The sequence below is a fragment of the Thermobia domestica genome, chromosome 5, assembly GCF_964235325.1.
Source record: "Thermobia domestica chromosome 5, izTheDome1.hap1.1, whole genome shotgun sequence".
Lineage (NCBI taxonomy): Eukaryota > Metazoa > Arthropoda > Insecta > Zygentoma > Lepismatidae > Thermobia > Thermobia domestica.
Window position 1 is genome coordinate 174,210,314 of NC_137458.1, and position 18,868 is coordinate 174,229,181.

Sequence of the window (18,868 nt, forward strand, 5' to 3'; positions counted from 1 at the left end):
AGATAGCAAAAATGGTTGCTCGACCATCTCCGAAAATTATAGAAATTGGAGTGTGATGAACCTTGTGTATGAGAAAGTCAATAACATTCATGTTGTCGTATGCACAAGTGTTTCTGAGTGGCAGCCATTTTTGTTGTCGGTGGAATGCCAATTTTTGCATTTGCAAGCGTTTACGAAAACTACAGCTGCTCAGGACGCACACATCAGACGAACACCAAACAAAAACGAATGTTTACAGGAGAGATTGAGGTTCACGAAGAGTATATACTCTTGCTTCTAAATACATATGTAGGGTTGCAAACCAATACATGAAATAACTAGAAAAAGTACAGAAAATTACACTTTTAAAGGGGCTGTAGTTTGGAATGGCATAAAGTGGGGGATTCATAAGTTTTGTGCTGAATACTAAAGCATGTAAAGAGTCTGCAGAAATATCCACACCTATGATACTACTCGCACCATGGATTTATGGGGGTTCGAAAGTTGAAGTTTGTGATTTTGATGCCAAGTTTGGGGCGTAATATCTCAGGAGGGCAAAGTGCTAAAAATTGCCTATGCCACAAAGTAATTCTGTATGTGAATAAACTATTGCAAAAAATTCATGACTGATATTACATCGAGAAAAAGTAAGGACATGGTAAAAACGCGAAGAAAGCAGGTGCGTGACGATGGTCATAGCTCGGAAATATTTAAATGTTTTGATATATTTCATGCTAGATTTCAAAAACTACGCATAGTTCAGCAATTAGGTCCACTTTTGTTTGTGTTCAGTTGTGCACGAGCTTGCGAATGGCATTTGTTCCATCTTTCTAGCTCCATGTGCATTGCCATTTCTATATGGTAAGGGGGTTAGCTCCGCCTTGCACCCACGACACCCATCTTCGAACTGGGTTGCGGTATTAAGACACTTAATGTATCAACAAAGTATCATTGAAATCCAATCCCAGTTACGGAAGTTAATGTGTTCACAAGGTTGCGTAACACCAAACTATCCTGCTGAAAATGTCATATTTGTGGAAAACATTTAAAATGATCGTTGTTTCCCTTCTCTTCTATAGCATTACAGCATAGCTTTTAGTAGCTGTAATTACAAGTTCCCGCAATTACACGATTTAAGCAGTGTTGCAAACTTCAGCAATGTTTATCATATCTCCGGAACGGTTTGAGATATCGAAGTGCTGTAAATAGCAAAATAATTTACATATCCATTACAAACCATACAAGTAACTAGATATGATACTTATCTCAGCATTTTTTTTTTTTTTCGAAATAAAGGCTTTCAAAAAATAATAAAATTTTCAAGCCCTGGTAACTTCGTTCTTATTCATTCGAAACAAGTCATACCATGACATCCAACGCTAAAGTACTTTCGATGTGGATTATCCTGTACATATCTCTTATGCTGCATTTGCGTTAGAGGCTTCCGAACTTTGGATGTTTGCGTTACTATAACATCCTCAGTTTCCAACACTCAATAATAAAAGTGATATTTTGAGTATACGTTTGACACGTTGATTTGAAATATGTAATAATCTGACGTAGTGCCGTGTGAAAAATATAGCTTTATATTGAGTTAGCAACACTTATTGTTGCATCTTCCTGTTTAATACACACATAGATGTCTCCTTCCTTATACTTGCTTCGTGCAAAGTTTCGTCTTTATCTCTTGTTTAGTTTGTCGGTTATAGCGGATTGTCAATTGGCAATCATCATTGAACTAGAAAGATAAAACAAACGCCACTTGCAAGCTTTTGCACAACTGAACACAAACAGAAGCAGGCCTAATTGCTGAACCATGCGTAGTTTTAGAGGTCTAGCATAAATCATATCAAAAAGTGTAAATTTTTTCTGGCTACGACCGTTGTCACGCGCATGCTTTCTTTTCGTTTTTACCATGTTCTTCCTTTTTATCCATGTAATATTAGTCATGAATTTTTTGCAATTGTTTATTCACATACAAAGTTACTTTGTGGCATAAGCAGCAATTTTTAGCACTTTGCCCTCCTGCCATGGCATCAACATGACATCAAAATCACAAACTTCAACTTTCGGACCCCCATAAATCTATGGTGCGAGTAATGTCATAGGTGTGGGTATTTCTGCAGACTCTTTACATGCTATAGTATTCAGCACAAAACTTATGAATCCCCCACTTTATGCCATTCCAAAATACAGCCACTTTAAAAGTGTAATTTTCTGTACTTCTAGTTATTTCATGTGTTGGTTTGAACTCTGCATATGTATTTAGAAGCAAGAGTATATGTTCTCCGTGTACCTCAGTCTCTCCTGTAAACATTCGTTTTTGTTTGGTGTTCGTCTGATGCGTAAATCCTGAGCAACTGTAGTTCTCGTAAACGCTTGCAAATGAAAAAATGGCACTCCACCGACAACAAATATGGCCGCCATTCAGGAACACTTGTACATGCGACAACGTGAATAGTGTTATTGACTTTCTCATACACAAGGTTCGTCACACTCAATTTTTTATAATTTTCGGAGATGTCGAGCCTCTGGACCACTTCGTATGGATTGACCCTACTTCTTTACATAATCACCATTCACCAGCACACCTTCTGTGGTCTGACAGTCCTGAAAATCAATAGGCGTCAGGTTTGCAGTTCGGTATGCACTACGTTGATCACGTGTTGATCCCAGTAATATTTGTTACATATATTGACTTTAATTTTTGGGAAAAGCCAAAACTCAGATTGGGCGATGTCTGGCGAGTAAGACGGTAGCTACACAAATTTTGATGTAAATTTAATCCGTAAATTTAATCCCTTCTTTCGTCGTAAAGCGCATAAAGAGATCTTGCGCGTATACAAGACGACGCTCAATCGTTTCTGCCTTCAGAGCCTACGGCATCTAACGTGATGATTTCTTCATGCAGTGCAATTTTTTGATGAGAATTTTGTACACGGCTTCTTTTCGGATCTTCGTTCACTTAACTTGCATTTTCAGATTGATTGCTCGTTCTTGAGTCACAGTCCTCCGAGTGATGTTCACACTTTCATTTGCTGCCAAAGTTCAGAGCATCCTTTCCAGTGCGTCATTCACTGTGGTGCAGTAGCTGGTTGGAAGCGCGCAAACTATTTCCACACAGTTCTTTGGAATAATGCTTGCTCATGTAGATGTTTAGAGAACTCGACGAAACTTTAAACTGCTGACATGATGGAAATGCTACTTTATGAACACTCGCTTCTTGTCATCGGAATAGCTCACTTCACGACCACATTCGTTTGGACCCTTCGTAGTAATTATAAAAACAGAAGAAACTATTCAACATAAGGCAAAAATACATTTTTGTGTGTGTTCATCAGGTCATTCCTCGTAACTTCCATAAATATTTTGATTTTGATTAGTTTTTTTTTCTTCCTTTCTAATATATTTAATCAGGTCCGTTGTATGGGGTGAATTCAGCTTACGAACATAATAATTTGCTAATACTAACCAATTAATTGATTGAAGTGAACGTTCATTTCCAGAACTAACACTATACGAGACGAGGCATACTGTAAGTGGGATTTGAACCACTATTCGAAGAGTCAATACATTCTAAGTGATCAAGTATGTGCCGCTCACCCATCTCCAAAAAATCTAACTACTTCATGAATGTTTACACTATATCAGAGTACTTCGAAACCACGATCATAGGATTTTTGAAACATCTACGAGCGACTGCCGCCATTTTGCGTTTTCTCGATTTCAGGTATTTACGTTGTTTTAAATAGCATGTATTTGTCCTGGTAAATTGAAAATTGCTGGGCGTCTCTAACTTGTGCAGAGCTAAAACTTTGATGTCTTAACATTTTTGCCTAAAATACTTGAAAGGGGTGAAATCAGGGCCTACAGTAGCAACGTTTTTGGACATTAAGACATGTTTGGGAGGGGGAAACAACTGATGTAGAGGTCTGAATTTGTGTGTGCATGTATTCCCCAGTCAGTGAGCGCTCACTCACAGTAAACACTGACTCGGTAATGTAGATCAAATGAAAGAACAATAGTCTCCTGCATGAGTTGACAGTTCAAACAAGAATAAACAGAATTGAATATCATTGATGTAGCAAGAAGCAATGAGTACTTACGGACTTTTTACCAAGTGTGCATTTTAACTTTTCTCGCATTCTGCTGATAGCGGCATTCTTCACCAGTGCTGTGCTGTGCTGATAAGACAGAGAGTCACAACTAAAGGAAAGAAAAAAAAAAAAAACTTGAAAGCTTTGACTGGACTAACCATTCATCCAACAATATTTTACTTCATAACGAGTTTCCAGTTGAATTTATGAACAAAACACCACCTAAAATATGACGTCATTCCTTAATTCTTTGAACCCCTTGTGCACAAAACACAAAGCGCGCTGTTGTGTGTCTTATGGTGTACTAAAGGAGTAACTATTACGAAAGTTTCAGATATTTTTATCCAGGCTCATTGGAGATATTGGACAGTGAAATATGCCGAATTGGCATAATTCCCCAACTTTACGATTTTTTCAGGCCTTTGGGAGCACCTATAGGTCTGCAAATTTTTGTGTATTAACTTATGATTCCGTACTACATGCACACACAAATTCAGACCTCTACGTCAGTTGTTTCCTCTTCCCAAACATGTCTTCAGTGTCCAAAATATTGCGTACTGTAGGTCCTGATTTCACTCTTTTCAAGTGGTTTTAGGCAAAAATGTTGAGAGATCAAAGTTTTAGCTCTGCACAAGTTGGAGACGCCTAGCAATATTCAATTTGCTAGAACAAATACATGGTGAGATATTCAAAGCAACGTAAACGCCTGAAATCGGGAAAACGGAAAATGGCGGCAGCCACTACATCGCCATTGGATGTTGTAGAAATAATTAATTGTGGTTTTGAAGTACTCTTATATCGACTCAACATTTCTGAACATTTTTTTTTTTTTTTTTAAATCGAGCGACAATTTTTCTTTTTTCTCGATCACATAACATGGATCGAAGATACCAAAGAAGCACGTACGGAAAGATCGTGCGACAATTGGTTGGACGTTTGACCTTAAATTGTTCTCACTTCAACCATTTCCTTTACATAGACATAGATGTGGAAGTTTGCATTAACTGCAAGTCACACATACAGATAGACTTCTGATAGAAGCAATGACAAGACTGTGGAAATAGTTTTTTTTTTTCTCTCTCTCTCTCTCAAGATATTGGTAAACAGCAATGTTTCTAGCCTTATACATTTGTTTACACCAGTTCTATATTGCCGTGATTTTTTATTGTGATTATTACTTGATCATGTGTTTAATAATATTGAAGAATGACCCGTAAATACATTAAATTTCTGTATAGTTCTAATAAACCTCAATGTTTCCAATGTTCAATCACTCTGAAATCCGAATACCAGTAAAGAGGCATACGTTTTCTAACCATAATTATGTTATGTTGTTCAAAACCCGCTGAACACTATGCGTCCTGTTGTATAAACCACGGTGTTTTACAGGACACTAAACTAAACAAAATCTCTAAAGTAACTAACAATGGATCTGAATTCCTGGGAAGCCGACGCTGGTTTACTTATCAATTTAATTGAAACACCTGGCTGTAGAAATGTGTGAGGTGCCTGGGTTGGCAACAGCCAGATGGTGATTGCACCGCAGCGCAGGACTGTTTGTGGTGATGGGTTAGAACAAAGTCGTACTACGTGAGACGGTAGTACGGCAGTGTGCAGTGAAGGGAATAGACGATGATAGTCTAAAATGGGCGACCCCTCTAATTTACAAAGAGGGCAAATTGTTTGCATTCGGTTATATGGTACGAACGAAAGTGGCAAATGTGTTGGGTGTGTAATGATGGACACTGTCCAAGGTGATGGCGGCCTACAAAATCACTCCAAAGTACATGGGTGAAAAGGAATGATGGTCGGAAGAAACCCTGCAATTACAGGTTCCACGGAGATTAAAGCAGGTTGTCACTAAGAACTGTGCATTCAGCAACTGCGGTGCAAGTAACGGAGGAACTGAAGCAGCATCTCCCACAGCCTGAGTCGGCTTGAATGGGCAAAACTCTGATAAGAGTCTTTTGCTTAACGCCATTGGTGTTGCGAACATTGAGCATGACCGCTGATGACTGGAAACGTGCAATATGGTCAGATGAGTCATTGTTCACCATATTTCAAACCTGGGCTGTGTTTGTGTGGCTGTCACTCAAACAAGCGTATGATTGTTAGTGTGTGTCCGTCCAACTTTGAAACATGACGGTGGCTCTTGATGCTATGAATCTCTATATCCTGGTTTTCAGTATGTCTTGTGCTCACGCTTACTAGTCGTGTCTGTGTTCGTGATTATGTCGCCATTTTAGGGGACTATGTGCGTCCTATGGTTCAGGTGTTGTTTCCGGATAATCACGCCATATTCCAGGACGACAGTGCACCCATTCATACAGCTGGAGCTGTTGCGGCGGGGTTTAAATAACATCGGGGAGAAGTTGAACTTCTTCCCGCGCTCGTCCAGGCCCGGATCTGAACATAATTTAATATTTGTGGTCCGTTTTGGAGACTCAAATCCGATGCAGAATTCCACCTACAGTCTCTCTCGCAGAATCGAGTGATGCATTGCACACGGAATGCTGTAATATTTCACTTGCCACCATTTACGTCGTCTATGACTCAATTTCGCGTCGCATCAGAGCTGTCCTGAGAGCAAAAGATGGTCATATTGATGTGGTAAGTGCACATTTTTACTTTCGAACGTCGAAAAGAAAGACGAAAGTATGATGATTGTGAAAAAAAAAATCGATATGTCAACGTATTTACTTGTTTCATGGCCCATAGATACCGAAAAAGGTTTTTTTTTTTTTTTTTTTTTTTTTTTTTTTTTTTTTTTTTTTTTTACATCTGTCCGTTTATTCGTCCTGATCTACATTCGCCTGGAGGCCATACCATTCAACGTATCGAGATCAAATTTTAAACTTTTTTTTTGTGTGTGTGTGATTCCCCAGAGGGATTTTTCGAATTTTCTTTTTACCTCCAAAGTACGGATTCTTTTATGAAGGTTGAAAATAAAAATAAATATCTATATCTATCCATCTATCTATCTATCTATCTATCTATCTATCTATCTATATATATATATATATATATATATATATATATATACAGGGCCGGATTTAGGAGGGGAGCACGTGCACCCCCCCCCCCCGTCCGTTCTGAATATACACTATCTAAAGTGAGAAAGTGGCAGTGGAAATAGCAATACTTTCCTAAAATTTCATGTCATGTTTCCGTTTCGGTAAGTCAGTTCCTCATACACATCACAGATGCCTAAAGCATTTTAAAAAAACTTAAATTTTGATTCAAATGTACTGATAGTTATTGGTGCACCTCCCTCAGAAAATCCTGGATCCGGTCCTGTATATATATATATATATATATATATATAATTTTCTCGAAAACGGCTCTAACGATTTTTATTTCAGAAATCAATTTACAATAACAAGCCCATTCTGTGATACGTCATTTCCCTGGGGAAAATCGAGAAGGGTAATTTACTCTTGAGGGTGAGTTTTTACCGGGGACGATTTTCTCAAAAAAACGTTTTAGGCGATCTTGTTCATATTTCATAAATACGTATTTCATTAATAACCTCATAGTATTGCATAACTCATCTATCTTGAAAAATGTTTACAAGGGGTAGTTTATACTTGAGGGCAAGTTCTTTCCGGGCAATTTTTTCAAAAATGACTGAAGTAATTTTGTTCATATTTCAAAATTAAATATTCCACTTACGAACCTGATAATATGACTTAACTCATTTGTTTTGAGAAGACGTACGAGGGGTAGTTTATTCATGGGAGTATTTCTTTCAGACTATTTTCTCAAAAACTATTTAGGCAATTTTGTTCACATTTCATAAACAAATATTTCAATAATAGCATGAGTATATGGCATAACTAATTTGTTTTGAAAACTAAAACATGTATTTTATTCTTGAGATAAGTTTGTTTTTCGGACGATTTTCTCAGAAACAACTTAGGCAGTTTTGTTCATATTTCATAGATAGGCATTTCATTAATAATCTGATAATATTGCATGGTTCGTTTGTCCTGAAAAAGTTACAAGGGGTAGTTTATTGGGGGTGAGTTTCTTGTTTTGGACGATTTTCTCAAAAGCAACTCAAGGCGATTTTGATATTTCATAATTAAGTAAACCTAATAACGTGATATAACTCATTTGTCTTGAAATAATCTACGAGGGGAGGTTTATTTTTGGGGTTAATTTTTTCAGACTACTTTCTCAGAAACGACTCAGGTGATCTTGTTCATATTTCATAAATAAATATTTAATTAGTATTCGTATGATTTGCATAAATCACAGGTGAATAGTTTTGAAAAATACGACTGAAGCTATTCTGTTGCTGTTTTATAAACAGATATTTACTAATAACCGTAACATATGATATGAGTAATTTCTTATGGAAAAATCTGGAAGGGATAATTAGTTTTGGAGATGATTTTCTTCAGGCAAAGTTTTCCGGAAACCTTATAATTTTGTTCGTATTTTACAAGAAAATGTTTCATTAATAACTGCAGCATATCATGATTTGGTTTAAGGATTTGGAATGAGAAAGTTTGGTGCGGTGGCCGTACCTTCACTTTTGAGATGTTTAATTAAATCGATAAATATATGTATGCGATATAAATACTTCTTACATACATTGACGATGAGTTTAACATAGTAATGAAATGGAATGAAGCTTTTAATTTTACTTCCAACCTTATGTCCTGTAAACCGGAATATAATTGAGAAGACATACCAAATACCAGGCAACATCAGAATATATGATAAATGAAGGAAACAGTCGATTCATTATCTCACACATATCCTCGTATATAATAGATGCGAACTGCAGAAAATTCAGAGAGAAATGAGCTGTGGACGAAGAATCGAACCAGGTCTCTGGCTTACTGTACGGTACGCTAGATACTGCATTACGCATTCTGCCCTCTACCAACATTGCTCTTCCGTTCAGACCATATCGGTTGTACCACAGCTTCCTGTGTTTGGATTTTCTGTGTTAATAAATATTTATGATGGTTGAACTAGAGATATGGTAAATGGAGTAAATAACCTACTTTCTCTCACATCATAACCTATAGATGCGAATTCAGTAAAATTCAGAGGGAAAATGAGTCTGTTTTGAAATCAAACCCGGGTGTCCAGTTTATTGTACCTGCCCGCCGACTACTGGATAGCATAATAGAGAGACAGGTGGTATTCGAAGCCGGAGACCCACGTTTATTCCCAATTGAGTCGTTCTTCGAATTTCAACGTTGGGTTTCTTTATATGTATTTGCTTGTCATAATAACATTTGAATCAAATGAAAATACAATTGTATTGTTTATAACACATCACAAGTATACTACGGGATGTACGTATTTTTATTTGTAACACGTATATTGTTATGAGACGAGAACCTTGAAGCTATGCCACAACATTCGTGTGATGAAAGCTATTTCTCACCAGAGGTTCGGCAGTATTGCCTCGCCTGCTTATTGATTTATGCCAGATCGATCCGGCTGCCGCGTGGAATAGTTACGGTACTTGGACACAAATATGCACTTAACGCGTACTGAAGTATTAAGCGAATGTATTTATTAGTGTTTGTTCAACAATAACTTCTCTATAAAAGTTCTTTATAACGCGTACTTATTTATTAAGGTTCAAATTGATTGAAGTAGGGGTGAATGCAATCTCAAATTGAAACTTTGAATTTTACGAGTCAGATCCAGGCAATTTGATCTATTGCTCTTTCTGTCTTTTGTCTCATTTAGTTTCAAATCATGAAGGTGAGTGTGATGCTTAATATGATGTGGGTTCATCGTTAGCCTGCAGAACAGCTCTTGATTCGTCGTGGAATGGAGGCATATACGTCATGAATGCTTTCCAGAGGAATATTGTGTCAGTCTTCATGCAGTGCGGCACTCAATTACGTCAGCAACGATGAAGAAGGATATGTATCTCCTTTTCACAGTCCGAGCTTCAGAACTGACCTGAAGTGTTCAGTAATATTACCTCCCTTAGCTCAAAGGGCATAATCGTGGGACGTTCAACTAAAAGTTTTAATTTCATAGTTTCATGAGATTAAATGGACCAGCACATGTAGTTCATTCTGAAGTTCATGGAAGCATGCCTCAACAAGCTGCAGCAATATGTATTGGTGCATGGCATGTTGGAAAATTACGTTATGGGTCGGAAACAGCATCTGGTTCATAAAAATCATGTGATTACCTAAAATATCCTCACAACATTGGTAGTACTGCGTTCTATGACCATAATTACAGTACCCTGGAATACCAAGAAACTGTGGTTCTCAACATCACAGAGTCGTCGTCATGTTTTATTGTAGTGAGGAGATAATTTGAATTGAAGCTTCTCGGAAGTACCATACATAAACACAGCCTGGGAGAAGGGGCGTCACGGTGGCTCAGTGGTAGTGCTTACCTCTGGTGCGTGGAGTCCCTGATTCGATCCCGACTAAGGAAGTTGTGGTGAACAACATCATGTTCATGGATTTTCCCGAGGTACTCCCGTTTTATCTCATAAGCTCGTTCCGCCAATTCTTTCATCATCATTCATTCGCCGTACTCACTCGTCTCCCCGCCTCCCTTAGCGTAAAGGGTATAATTGTGGAACGTTAAACTGAAATATATCGTTTATTTTTCGTAAACACAGCTTGTTGAAAATGAGTGAAAGGGGATTCTTCAGATCATACTATGCTTTTCCTACCATTGGCGCCTCACTTTGCATGTTGTCGGTACTACTTCACACTAAAACGTTATTGGCAGTGCTCAGCGGTTTGAAAATTGTGACAGTGGATGTTTAGTTTTTGCAACACGCCTTGAACTATGATTATCGCAAATTTCATTGTTGCTATGTGAGTTAGTTCCAGGTGCTATGTGAGTTAGTTCTACAGTCACTTTTGTCCCATTCACTTGATGGGTATTGGTGACAATCCTCTTAAATGCTCGGCGATTCCTGTCACTGAAGCTGTTTAGTTCACTAAAATTGCTTGTCGTTTACGCTATTGTCCCATGAGTTTTGTAGGCCGTTATCACCTTTAACACTGTTCGTCTGGACACATCTAACGCACAAGCCATCTTAGCCACTAGCTACTTGCGCCACTAAGCGTGTATCGCCTCACTACATGCCTCCGTTTTATACCGCTTGGTGTACTATAGATGATCACCTAACACACCACGGACAACGGCCATGTGCTTCACCAATAAAACCTCTTCTTAATTACTGTAATACACATTCCTAGGGTAGTCTTAATTAAGAAATGTGTGTATCACTAACTGAAGAACTATCACTTAATTAAAGAAAAGTAACAATTGCTGCAGCACTAAGTGATATCAAAAGAGGTGGAAGTATTAAAACAGTAGAAAAACCCAAATTAGGGAAAACTGTGTCAAATAGAATTGTTTTCGTCTTTAGTGTATGTATATTATACTTTTATTTATTACTTTTTAAATATGCGTTTTGTCATTTGCATTTCGGGGGTGTATAGAGTGATATGCATGTTTTCAAATGTTTTTTTATCTTTCTTTCATGATAGTGTATGTCTAGATTCATAAACAGTGATATATTAATAAAAAAAATAATAAAGACGTAAATGAATCAGCGATTGACATCCTACTTACATGTCATAGATGGTTTTAAAAGGAAAGAGAAGTGGTTTTGTGCTCTAACTAATATAATTTTCTTCCTGCAGGTTATTAGAATCTGAGGTGGACAGTGTTGTGAAGACTGCAAAAAGTGTTATGGTTCCTGCATTAGATATTCTTGATCAACCGACTCCCCCATCAGCTAGAATCCTTGTGGAGAAATTGACAACTAAGAAGAAAAAGTTGTAGATCCGACGGAATTTAGCATCGACGATGTACCTGAAGTTGCTTACTGTTGTGACTGTTAATTACATTTGTACAGTTGATTACATAAATATTTTAACAAAAATATTTATAATCATAATAAACAAACACCAAAAGATTCAGAATGTATTTATTAATTGTTTATGACTAAAAATGCAATTAGAATAGATTCGTATAACTAGATTTTCTATAGCAGGGTCAACAAAAGATGGTCTCTGAAGTTTCTTACCACATGCGGAAAGAAAATGTAGCCTCTGCTTTGGTCACTGTCACACTCTTATACCATTAATTAATTTTCCATTATATAAAGGTAACCAAGAAAGTTCTGTAGCTTTTTTTTGGAGGTATATGTTCAATTGGCCCTCACACCGTGGGTTAAATGCGAGTGGAAATAAGGCGAAGGTCAGTTGTTGATGTGGGTATATCCAACATACTACCTGGTTGTGGCAGTTCAGTTACACCGTGAATTTTCGTAGGGACAAAGTAAACATGGGACCTCAACAGAACGTCATAAGAGCGTGTATGCTGTACGAATTCAAACTGGGGTCAAACGCCGCGGCAGCGGGCCGGAAGATATGCCAGGCCTTTCGTGAATATGTCGTGACTACGCGGACAGTGCAGCAGTTGTTTAACAAGTTTAAGGACGGTGACGAAACACTCGAAGACGCATCACGTACCTGAAGACCAACATATATACAAAATGAAGATCTTCAGGCAGCAATTGAGGCGAACAGTGGCCAGACGTGTGAGAAACTGGGACTACAATTCATGTGAGTGGAGAAACCATTTGGCAAACTTGGAAAGCACTACAAGTTGGGTCGATGGGCAACGCGAGCAGACACCTGTGTTTCTTTTTTGTCTCGTCTGAGGAAGGAGCCATTTCTGGACAGGGTACTGACATGTGATGAGAAGTGGATCCTGTACGAAGCTCCGCGGCGCCATCATCGTTTAGCATCCCATGAACCGGTTCCAAAACAGCCGAAACCAGAACTGCACCAGAAAAAGGGTCCTCCTATGTTTGGTGGACTGCTCACTGCATCGTCCATCGGGAACTGCTACCAGCTGGTCAGAGCATCAACGCAACTGTGTACTGTCAGCAGTTAAACCGTGTTTAAGGGAAACTCAAAACTGGAGCCAACACTTCTGAATCGCAAAGGGGTCCTCCTGTTATAGGACAACGCTAAGCCCCACGTGGTTAGGATGACCCGGGACACCATTCTGCACCTTGGATGGGAAACACTATTGCATCTGCCATTTTCCCCGGACATTGCACCGTCTGATTATCACCTGTTCCATTCCTTGGACAATCACTTTAGAGAATGCCAGTTCAAATCCCTAGTAGAGGTGCAGAACACACTTGATACCTTCTTCGCTTCACAGCCCACCAAGTTCTACCACGATGGAATCCATGGCCTTCCAGAACGTTGGCAGAAGGTCGTCGATACTGATGGGGACTATTTTTGATCTTCCAGGTACGTCTTAGCTGACATATCGATGTTCGAATGTGGTGGGTGAAAAAGCGATAGAACTTTTTTGGTTACCTTTATAGATGCACCGAAAAGAGTCTTGAAATCTGAGTAGTGGCAACGCCGCTGCGAGCTGTCAGAGATCTTCTCTTGTTGGCTCCTCTATGGTTATTTAATACTTCACTGTTATAAATAAACGTATGTATGATTTCGTTCTCTCTTAATTCCAAGTTTAGTATGGGTTAATATTTTGGTAGTCTCAGGTACCAGTTATTACAGTTATATATTTATGAAGATTTTCGGCTTGAATAAAAAATCAATATATCTTATGTTTTAGCTCACAGTGATATATAAAGAGTATGCTAACTTTATATATGAAATCATACTAAGTAAGGAAATGATACCTGAAGTTGAGTTTTTTTTTTCTCAGAAGTTCTATTTGATGGCTACATACACAATATATCTTGTAGTTCCTTTTGTTACAGGTACTTCTATATACCCTATAATTACGGGACTCTAAACACTTGCCATTTGTCTTGTGTGTAAACTAATTCAGTTGTCTTTTTCGAGAGCGTGAAGAAATTCATGAAATTTGTTTCCTGGAAAGGTGAGGTTGTTGTATCATCAGGTTTCACCTCCACTTGTCTGTAACTAAAATTTTTGGTGCCGCAGTATCTGCCGGGCAGTACAATGGCGAACCCAGCCGAGAAAGCATAGTAGTTAATTGAAACTAAATCAGTGATTACTGTACAACATAATATTCATCGCGAGTATGGCGTATTCCCACCAACAGATAAGAGTATTCCCAAATGGTTGAAACAATTTCAAGAAATAGGAATTAGCTTGAAAAGGCCAGGCATATCTGAGGAAACTATGGAGCGAAACAAGAGTGTCGTGTGTGTGAAGTCCCAAAAAGTCTGAAACGTGAAAATTTGGAACATGAGATCCCGCCATAACTGCAGGATTTGGAGGTCTATACCGCCCATGAATTAGCAGAATACGAACGCTATTGACCCAAAATCAATGCGTTGCTGTAGGGCTTTTTTAAATGAACAAAATGTGAACGGTACTGTGACATACTTGAACACTTTGTGCTTCCCAATCTGAATGACATTGAGCGAGTACATGAACTATTATTAATGCAGCATGACGGATGACCGTCCTATTTCAGTTGTCACGTTTGTGTAGCTATGAACAGACGATTTCCTGGCAGAGGAGGACCAATTGCTTGGCGTCCTCGTAACCCTGATTTGATGCCTCTGGACTTCGTCCTTTGGGGCTACGTAAAATATATGATGTATGGTCAAAAAAATCAAGATGTAAATCACCTTAAACAGCGAATAACGGAAAAAATCGTATCCATTCTGGTAGAAATGCTGCACGAAAATATCAGGAGATATGTATTAAGACTTGAACTAATTTTTAAAAAATCTTTTGAGGCGACCCACACATCGAGACGTTTTTCGGTATCTTCATAAGATTTCAAGTGGTCAGAAATACCATACAGCATCAAATGGTAATCTAAGGGAGCGACGTATGGTCAATAGGGCAAGTAGGTGATACATCCCATCGAAGTGCCTACAATGTTTCCTTCACAAGTTCGCAATATTTGGTCTGGTATTCTCATGGAGAACAATAAGTTTGTTATGTCTTCGGGAGACGTTTTCCTTTGAGTGCTTGATTCAGATTGACTAATTGTGTTCGGTAGCATTCAGCATAACCCATTTGACCCGGTTGCAGCAGCTCATAATAGACTACACCAACATGATCCCACCAAACTTACCGTATATACTTTCTATAAATATCCTATTGTGGCGTTGATCTTGGTTCGCCGGGACGCACCTATGATTATCAGTGCTTAAGATTGCCATAAAGAACCCACTTTTCATGGCCAGTCACAATTCGATGTAAAAACGACTTCCAGGTCATTCCATGTCAATTCATTCAGCCATGACACACTAATTCAGATCTTCATGAATCTTGGTATAGTTGTTAGGGCCAGAACGTTAGTAACTCAAGTAAAATGTGTCTTCTCTAGCTTTTATAGTTTCAGATATTGTCAAATGGACCAGATTGTCAAAGTTTGAGAAAATTACTCATTGTTTACGAGTGCCTGCTTGTCAGTATAGTGTTGAAAGGAAAACATCCTAGCTCAATGACTAATAAACTTAGCCGCGTTAAATTTTTACCAAATACAAACCAAAACATATAGCTTATTAAAAAAAAAAAAAAAATCAACCTTGAGCAGTGGAAGGTCTATTAAAAATCAAATAGTTTTCAATTAAGAAAAATTTTTGAGTACAAGATGTAGTCAGAAAATGAGTTCTATCACCAAAAGGCGTAGGAGTTTTCATTTTCCTCTTTGTTTTATATTGAACCTGAAACTATGCCCGAAAATCCTATTAAATAAAAGTGCTAGATTTTCGAATGCCTAGGAACCTAGAATTAGTTGCGTTGTTAATGGTCTGTTCAAAAACAGTTTGAAGCAAATAATCTGGAAACACGTTCTAATTAGAGAATTGTTTGAGGAATTGAGATCAAAATATGGAGAAAAAGGGATAGTGTGCTACGTGTTAGGGATGTGTGAACATAATGCTGGCCATCTTGAAATCTGCCATTTTGAATTTAATTTCAAGGAAAGTTAAATTTAAAGGGGATCGAGTGGCATATCGTTTTAGGCTGGCGGGCTTCTCAAAAATCCAAACGTAAAAGTTACTTTTTACCTACGGTTACTTGTTTATAATTTTTTTTAAATGGAAATGTGTTGACTTAAACTATTTGTTCCTTAAATCCCTTATGTTTTTAAAATCCTGAAGAGAAAATTGAACATTTCGAAAATAATGTATTTCCTAATTAACAGTCTGACTTAGTCAAGGTTCGTACTGACCTTGAAAATTAGGAAAATTCCTTTAAATGCTTCAAAACATGTCGAAAATTGGTGAAACTGCTACATATTCGCAGAAGTATATGGGGATTGTTTTTAGCTGCACGCACAAGATATGAAAAACACTTCAAAGACAAATTTAAAAAGAAAATACAGAAAATTATCTTTAGAAATAAGGATAAAATGGATAAAGAGGCTTAAGGAGTGACAAAAGTGAGTGGTAAAACTTCAAACTTAGAAAGAACAAATTAAATAAAAAAATTCAAAGGTCAGAGAAGAAAATTGTAAGTTTGATTTGTTGGTTTAGATTACCAAAGAGAAGGCCAAATTATGATATATATTTACTTGTTTATGAGTGCATTCAGAATGCTGAAATGTTAAAAATATCGTTTGTGTATAATTATTGTTTGATATTAGTGTTTTATTGTATTCCAAATACAGGAAGTTGGACTGATAAATGTTTACAGTAAGAAAGCAACCATATACTGTATTTAAGAAGAGCACTGATGGATGAATATTCTATAATGTTTCCCTCCTATCTGAGTCGTAGATCTTTCTGAAATCGATAAATAGTTTTTGTACCTGGGTGTTTTATTACCATTTCCTTTCGAGTATTTGGTGTCTAATAAATAAGAAGTTGATAGTTGATCGATTTCACCGAAATCGCACTGACAATCTCTGTATGGGGTCAATCTTGTTAGTAATGTTCGTGAGATGTTGACAAGAGCGAGCTGCCCTGATAATTATTACAATCAATTCCGTCGCCTTTGTGTGAATTAGAAGAGTGATACAGCGCTTACCTCTGGTGCGTGGGGTCCTGGGTTCATTCACCGGCTAAGTAAGTTTGTGGTGGACAACATCGTGTCCGTGGGTTTCTCTGCGTACTCCCGTTTCCTCCCACATTCACATTCCACCAGCCTTTCATCATCATTCATTTACTTTAATCATCCGTCTCCCTTAGTCTAACGGGCTTAATCGTGGAACGTTAAACTGAAAGATTTCATTTTATTTCAAGTGAAAGAATGAGTTTATGTACGAGGTGTGTCAATTAAATAACGAGACTGCCCACCTCCTTTCGCGCAGGATCGTGGGGCGGGGGGAGGAGGTAGCAAATGATGTGTTGTTGATCTTGAACCTTCATGAGCAGCCACTGTTTATTTCATGATTTTGAAAGTTTTTCTTTTCTTTGCAGGCTTGCATGAAAAGGACTGTGTTCTGTAGAAATGTCGGAATCATAGTGAACAGTGAAGTTGAGCAGCGCATTAACATCAAATTTCTGGTGAAATTGAACAAAACACCGACGGAATGTTGTGCAATGTTAAAAGAGGTGTATGGTGATAATGTTATGTCACGTGCGCGAGTTTTCGAACGGCACAAACGATTTCCAGAATGTAGGGAGGAGGTTGAAAATGATGAACGACCCGGCCGCCCTTTGAGTTCAAGAACGGACGAAAATGTTCCAAAAATTAATGAACTTGTGCGAAAAGACAGACGTCTGAGTATTCGGATGATCGCAGACATGACGAACATTAACAAAGAGACAGTAAGACAATTTTTGCATGACAGTTTAAAAATGACAAAAGTTTGTGCAAAAATTGTCCCGAAAAACCTCTCAGGAACATAAAGACATTCGAAAGACCATTTGCTGTGACGTCATGGAACGACTCAAAGCTAACACGTGTCATCACACCTGATGAAACATGGATTTTCCAGTATGACCCGGAGACTGTCAATCCATGCATTGGAAAACTCCCACATCGCCAAGAATGAAAAAAGCACGAATGAGCAAGTCGAAAGTGAAGCCAATGCTCATAGTTTTTTTCGATATCAGGTGTATCATCATGACTGAATGGGTGCCTCAGGGTCAAACGGTGAATCAGACCTACTACAAAGGAGTCCTAATCAAGCTGAGGGAAAGAATAAGGAAGAGACCGGGTTTGTGGAAGAACAATGCATGGATCCTCCACCAAAACAATGCGCCTGCCCATAATGCCCTTTCTGTGAAGCAGTTTTTAGCAGCCAAGCGCATTCCTGTGCTCGACCATCCTCCGTATTCCCCAGACCTGGCTCCTTGTAACTTACTTATTCCCAAAATTGAAAAGTGCATTGAAGGAACACATTTTCAGTCTGTGCAATAGGTAAAACGAAAAACGGCAGAGTTGTTGAACAGTGTGACATCTGATAACCTAGAGAATTGCCTTGAACAATGGAAGGACGTATGCAGCGGTGTATAGATAGGGGAGGGAAGTATATTGAAAGTGATAACAGTCAATTGTAACTTTCTTTGCAATACATCACATGTATGACAGCAGTCTCGTTATTTAATTACCACACCTCGTATGACTATGTCCTTGCATAATTTTCCCTTTCCATCTAAATTTATCTCAGCGGGAATTTCGTTTACATCCGGAGATTTGTATTTCTTTAATTTCTTTATGACAGTCTTTGGAGAAGTGTCTTTTCCACAACATGTCAACTAAATACCTTGATCCTTCCTTCATACTCAACATTTTACTTTTTCTTGTTTCACCATTCTCTCAACACTTTCATGCGCTTCTGTTTCCCCATTTCACAGCAGTTGACTGGCAAACATCACGTGGAAGAGGAAGACCTACGAGGTAAACGAC

The 18,868-nt window shown here is 38.2% G+C and overlaps 1 protein-coding gene across 1 annotated transcript in view; it reads left to right on the plus strand.

Annotated features, from left to right (window-relative positions):
* Positions 1-12,953, plus strand: part of peng (Pumilio and CPL domain-containing protein penguin) — an 87,103-nt gene extending 74,150 nt beyond the window's left edge. The window contains exon 12 of the mRNA XM_081759421.1: positions 11,735-12,953. Within this exon, the coding sequence (XP_081615547.1) occupies positions 11,735-11,876 (142 nt within the window). The 3' untranslated portion in view covers positions 11,877-12,953. The remainder of the gene's footprint in view (positions 1-11,734) is intronic.
* The last annotated feature ends 5,915 nt before the right edge of the window (positions 12,954-18,868 follow it).